General features: G+C 44.6%; 1 protein-coding gene across 3 annotated transcripts in view; it reads left to right on the top strand.

Moving 5' to 3' along the window:
- The window catches only part of ANXA6 (annexin A6), a 59740-nt gene that overhangs the window by 25531 nt on the left and 27621 nt on the right, over window positions 1–6588 (top strand). For all 3 annotated transcript variants that reach the window (XM_044454445.1, XM_044454444.1, XM_044454443.1), the window contains exons 10-11: window positions 1414–1509; window positions 2033–2091. In XM_044454445.1, the coding sequence (XP_044310380.1) occupies window positions 1414–1509; window positions 2033–2091 (155 nt within the window). The remainder of the gene's footprint in view (window positions 1–1413; window positions 1510–2032; window positions 2092–6588) is intronic.

Here is a 6588-nt window from a genome sequence, read left to right as displayed (position 1 = left end):
AAGTAGAGTGGGGTGTTGAATATAATGTAGGATTATTGACGAACTGATTATAGTGTCATCAGTGTTGGTGGCACTTGTAGATAACTTATGCAAAGAAAGAGTTTGCAATAAGGATCTTTTCTCTCACTGTTGAAATTTAGCTTGTGTCTTTAAAAGGAATATATATTGAGTATACTTTGCCTCACAGAACTAGAAAAAAACCGAATTAGTAATTTTTACACTACCCTAAATTGACTGGGAACTGAATACCTAGCTTCCTAGTCATTTTGAGAATTGCTTTCTTAGAATTTTTAAAAGTGGGAGGGGAATTCTACAAAAAAGTGAAACATTTCTTCATATGGGGAAATTTCCCACCTCACTTCACTGCACAATAGAGTCCCAATGAATCTAGAGATGCGCAAGTTCAAAGGCCTTGCATTTTCTAAAACTAATCGTGAACAGAATTATAAATTGAAAAATATACATCAAGGACACTTGGCCCAATCTGTGTGTTCCCTGTATTCCATGTAATATGGCAAAAACGTTAAATATTCCATTCAATTTACATTGTGTTAATAAAAATAGCTCGGTAGCAAGCATTCATTGAATAAAATGGTACAGAGTGCCTTGGGTATAGCAAGGAACCAGAGGTTTGTCTGCATGTGTATCTATTTAAGGTTATTAATTGTCGAATCTACTTTTGGTTTTTGAGATCAGAAGACTACACACAAAGCTTTTTTCCCCCTGATTTTCAGCTACATAACTTCTAGATAGAGCTGTGCCATGGCAGAATAATTCAATTACATGAAGAGAAACAGTGACATTTTCCCCATTCTGGGGAAAAAAAACAGCTGGGAAGTGTTCTGGAAAAAACTGGGAAGGACACTGAAGGATCGTGACATTGTCTAAAGCAGTGGTTTTCAACCTTTGCACAGCTGGGGACTGATAAAAACAGGAAAACCACCTTGGGGAAAGCTGAGGCAGAAACAAAAATCACCTTACACATAACAGAGTATTCTGTGTATTCGTTTCTAAACACAATACCGAAAAAAAAAAAAAAGAAAATTCTCCAAAACAACCAGAAACCGAGCGACAAAAAAATGCCAACAAAAGAACAAATTACCAAAATTGGCACAGTGTGGCTCCCATCGAGCCTTCTCTCCCCGCCCTGCCTGCCTCCCTTGCACCAGTGCATCCGCTGCAAACGTGGTGCCAACCAAGGAAGAGGTAATGGAGCAGAGCTAGCCCCTGCACCAGTCCGTAGCGAACAGAATGTGGCCCCCTCACGGATCGGCAGGAATTTGGCATGGACTGGCACCAGTCTGCGGACTGGTGGTTGAAAACCACTGGTTTAAGAGTCTGTAACAACAACCATTAACAACAAATAAATGCCTCATGTAGAAAAGCTCTGAGTCTCTTGTGCTTGCTTTTCAGTCTTTGATGAGTATCTGAAGATTGCAGGCAAACCCATTGAGAGAAGCATCCGGGAAGAGCTCTCTGGAGACTTTGAAAAACTAATGCTAGCTGTGGGTGAGTTGGTTCTTGTCTTTCTGACTTGAAGTGAATCCCAAAGTCAGCATCACTCGGCTGACTCTGGGATTACATTTAAAAGTATATTCCCCAGGTGCATCAATTTCCTCCTTAAACAATTTGCTTTCTTTCTATTGGAAACTGGAATAATGTTTTGAGCTGCCACAAGGAGAGGAAGGGTATAAATGTTTTAAGCTACAATATATATGTGAGCATTGTGAACGCTTTAAAAATTAGACTTGCATCAGAGACAAAATACTAATTTTTGCTCTGTTTGCTTTTTCTTAGTGTTCAAAAGCATTTTTCTTCCTTTTGCAATGATTATAAGCTGCCTAGAGGTGCTGTGGCACAGTGAGCCACATCCAAATGTTTTAAATAAATAATAATTAAACCAATGCACATATGTGCAAACACACATTGCATGCATTGTGGTCTTGAAATGCTTTAGGGCTAAGATCTCACTGGCCTATAAGCAGAACCCTTGAGCCTTTGGCTTAATCTGCATTCTTTACTTCCTTTGCAGTGAAGAATATCAGGAGTTCAGCAGAGTACTTTGCTGAGAGACTTTTCAAAGCCATGAAGGTGAGTACCATTTCAGGGGTTCCAGACATTAAATTGTGAGCCGCCCCGAGACTTTCTTGCGATGGGGCAGCATAAAAATGTTATAAATAAATAAACAAACAAACAAACAAACAAATTTCTTCCCTGTTGAGTGATTGGTGGCTATCCACAATACAGCCATTCCAAAGCTCCTTTCAGCAGCAGAAAGTGCAGGAAGAGAGGGAGCACCCCATCCATGCCCACCCCATGCATTTCTGTCACCCTTGTCTTGTAGGGGACAGTGCTCAGAAAAGGGGAGCCTCCTGTTTTCATGGAGGCTGTCCTTGCCATTAAGAAGGCCAGAAAATCAGCATTCCCGATTGTATGGCAAGCCTGCATGCATACAGGCCACAGCGTTCTCTCTCCTCATGTGTTGACTGTCTACTGCTAGGGAATGCCTGAATGGGGCTTGAGGGGTCGCGGTGACCAGTACTGAGAGTGTGGTGTGGCTTTCCCCTGTGTAGTCCAGTGAAGTTTCCACACACTCAAGCTGCCATTATTCCCAGGAAGTCAGCTTCCCTCAGCACTTCTCCATCTTTATGCCTATGTAATCATAATTGAACGATGATGAATGGTGAGCATTCCGCATAAAATCAAGGAGTTGCGATCAGCCTGTGCCGGATGTGCTTACATTCCCCCAGAGGGCCCAAGGTTGCTCTTTCGGTGCACTGCTGGATTTGGCTGTAAAACTGGGCACCCAGCAGTAGGGCAGGAGTGCATTTGCACAGCTTAGGCTGATGCACCGACTGTGTCTGTTCCTTGGGATATCTGATTGGGGCACAATTATGCATACTTCAGTTGAATCCCAGTTGGACTTTGGTAATGTGCCCTGTGTGAGGCTGCCTTCGGAAATGGTTCAGAAGCTCCAGCTGGTACAAAATGATATGGTGAGATTGTTGACTGGTGCTGGATACAGGGAGCATATTACCTCCCTTGCTACGGCAGTTTCACTGGCTACCATTCTGTTTCCAGAGAAAATCTGAAGTGCTGCATATGACATAGCCCTGGAGACCTGGCTACCTGAAAGACTGCCTTGCCCCATATAAGCCTGCCCAGTCTTAAGCTCTCCTGGAGAGGCCCTTCTTTCTGTCTTTCACGATCACCCTCTGCAGAGGTCCTTTGGGGGTGAGCCAAGACAGGGCCCTTTTGGAGGCTGCTCCTGAGCTACTCCTTGCTCAGGGAAGCTGGGCTTGCTCCTTCTGCTCGCAGGCAGAGACTGCTTTATTCAAGTGGACTTTTGATGTGTAAGCAGTTTTATTGGGTTGGTTGCTGTTTTTACTCTTTTAGTGTTTTGTTTTTAATTGCTTTAATGTATTTGTTTTATTACTGCCTTTAATCAAATTTTATTAGTGATTATAAGCCACTTTGAGTGCAGTTTGTGGTGGAAAGGTTGGGCACAAGCCAAATCAATAAAGGCTCTAGAAATAAGTGGTGCTAAGGACAGCCACATCCCTGGAATATGCCTCTGAAGTCAAGGAGCTCTGATAGGTACACTTTTCTAATTGAAATTCACAGTGATCTATTAGGTTCCAAGCAGTAAGTGTTTGGCCATATTATTATTTTGAGTTTTAAAAAAACAAACTTACGACCTTAATTCAGGATTATACCGGCTCATTTCTAAAGAGAGAGATGCTGTACTTCAGACCTTATTTGAATCTGCATCCTTGGAGCAGGTTCTGCATCCCTGGAGCTCTTCTCTTTAGATGCAAGAAGGCAGGCTGTGACTGCTTACTGAAGAGGGAAAAGATTTTGAGCATGCTCAGGATATTTATCCATTATTGCTTCTCCTGCACTAGTGCCTGGGTTTAAAACAGGTTTGGGGGCTAGATGCTGTCACAAGAGCCCCCTGCTCAGGCAGTTGGGCTTCCATGCAGCAGGAGACCGCAGGCTCTGCCTCTCACCATACGTGCATTCATTTTGCACGAAGATGAATCCCAGTGTATAAACAGCACTGAAACAACGAACCATTCTAGGTGAAAAGGGGGATTGTCCGTTCCCTATAAGGCTGCTTCATTGGATCCAGTAAGGAAACTAGTGTTAACAATATTCATATGAGAATAACATGAGAACTTGTAAATATGTTTACATTGGTTTCTTTGTCAGGTTCTGTGACATGACCTAGAAGCGAATAGGCAACCTCACCTCACTTCAGATATCCATGTCAAAGTATTATTCCAGCTCTTGACCTTAACAAACAGTTCATTTGGAGGATTACATTTAGAATAATGTATTATTGATAAACAGTCATGGAACTAAAGTGAAGCACAATTGGCAGAACAGTTTCAAATCTACCAAATAGATTTGCAGACAGCAACACTGCGTCAACAGCACTGATTATGAGACAAAATGCCTTGTTTTAGAAGTTAAGGCTGCCAACAAAGCAGTTCTTATAACTAACTCTTCAGCAGGAGAGACAGTTTATGAGCATTGTTCCCAGACAAGATTTTTTCTGGAATGCATTTTATACTTTCTTATAATGGGAGAAAGTGTTGGTCTCCTTACATATTAGGGAGACTCACTCTAGTGCTGTGAGGTCCCAGACCTTGCTTTCTCAGTTATTTCAAGTAATAGCATCAGTGGGATTTAAACAGTTAATGAATAAACCTTGATAATAAAGTGCTTTATGATCAAGTAGCTGTACAGCTGCATTCAGCCTTCCAGAGCAACAGTAAGCATAGATTTCCCCTCCATTTACTTCCCCACAGTGAAATTTGCATGTATTTCCCAATCAGCAATGTGCACATTTTCCAGACTCTGTGAAAAATGAGTAACAGCCCTTAGAGGTGGCAGAAAGGAATGGAGCAAATTGGGTGTCCACTCCAGTGCAATGTACAGCAGTCTGCCCTCAAAGAAGCCCCACACAGTTTTTCAGCCTTACCAGGGAGCTGCAGTAACCACAGCAGCCAGTGTTCTTAAAGGGAGCAGCAGTAAGGTGTGTGGGGGGGAGGGGGATCTCCTCTTTCTGGAGTTGCTGGAGATATGAAGTAGTGCCAGAAATGTGGAATGTGTTGAGTACTGCCAGTTCAGCACTTGAACCCAGAAGCTTACATTGCAAAGGAGGAGATCCCATCGCCCCCCCCCCCCGCGCTTTTTGGTGAACTTTTTTCAGTTCTCAGCTTGGCAACTCTGTACAAATTATTATATTTATTTATTAGATGTATGTCCCACTTTTTCCTTCCAAGCGACTCAAGGTGGCTTACATCATTCTGCTGCCGCTGCTCTCAATCTTATCTACAAACAAACCTGTGAAGCAGGCTGGTCGGAGCGTACGTGGCTGGCAGAGTCACCCAGTTGGCTCCCTGGCCAAGCGGGGACTGTGACGCAGACTGCCTGAGTCCCAGTCCCACACTCTTTATTTAGTTATTTATAGCATTTTTATGCCGCCCCCATCGCAGAAAGCCTCGGGGCGGCTAACAAAGAAGATAAGCAACTTAAGAATAACATTAAAAATTTGGAGCATCTCGGCAATAGTTTAAAGCCAATAAATAAAAACAACAATTAACAATTAAAATATCGTTTAAATAAAAAGGTCTTGGCCTGGTGCCGAAAAACAAATAACAACGGCGCCAGGCAGACCTCTCTGGGGAGCGCATTCCATAGGTGGGGCGCCACCACAGAGAAGGCCCTCCTGCGGGTACTCACCCTCCTAATATCCTTCACAGAGGGCTCCCGGAGAAGAGCCTCCTCTGCCGATCTCAGGGGGCGGGAGGGTAGATATGGACGCAAGCGCTCCTTTAGATAACCAGGTCCCAAGCCACTGAGGGCTTTATAGGTGATAACCAACACCTTGAATTGGGCCCGGACTTCAACGGGGAGCCAGTGAAGCTGACGGAGAACTGGGGTTATATGAGAATAACACCCAGTCCCCGTCAGCAACCTGGCAGCTCTATTCTGCACGAACTGAAGTATCCGGACCATCTTCAAGGGCAGCCCCACGTAGAGCACGTTACAGAAGTCTAATTGGGAAGTTACCAGTGCATGTGTCACTGTCTCCAGGCAGTCATTCTCCAGGTAGGGGCACAGCTGATGGATCAGCCAAAGCTGAAGGAAGGCGCTCCTCGCCACCGCTGTTACTTGAGCTTCTAATGACAGCTCTGGGTCAAGGAGCACTCCCAAGCTGCAAACCCTGTCCCTCAGAGGGAGTGCAACCCCATTTAGGACAAGGCCCAAGTCCCCCACCCCGAAGCCCGAACCACCCACCAACAGGACCTCCGTCTTGTCTGGATTGAGCTTCAGTTTATTGGCCCTCATCCAGCCCATTACCTCGGCCAGGCACCGGTTCAGCACAGCCACTGCCTCACCTGGATTGGTGGAGAACGAGAGGTAGAGCTGGGTATCATCAGCGTACTGATGACTCCGCAGCCCACACTTCCTGATGACCTCTCCCAGTGGTTTCATGTAGATGTTGAATAGCAAGGGGGACAAAATGGACCCCTGCGGAACTCCATGGCATAACTGCCATGGAGTTCCGCAGGGGTC

The sequence above is a fragment of the Varanus komodoensis genome, unplaced genomic scaffold (genome assembly GCF_004798865.1).
Source record: "Varanus komodoensis strain SLA01 unplaced genomic scaffold, ASM479886v1 scaffold7_3, whole genome shotgun sequence".
NCBI classification, from domain to species: Eukaryota; Metazoa; Chordata; class Lepidosauria; order Squamata; family Varanidae; genus Varanus; species Varanus komodoensis.
This window is presented reverse-complemented; position numbering and strand designations above follow the sequence as displayed.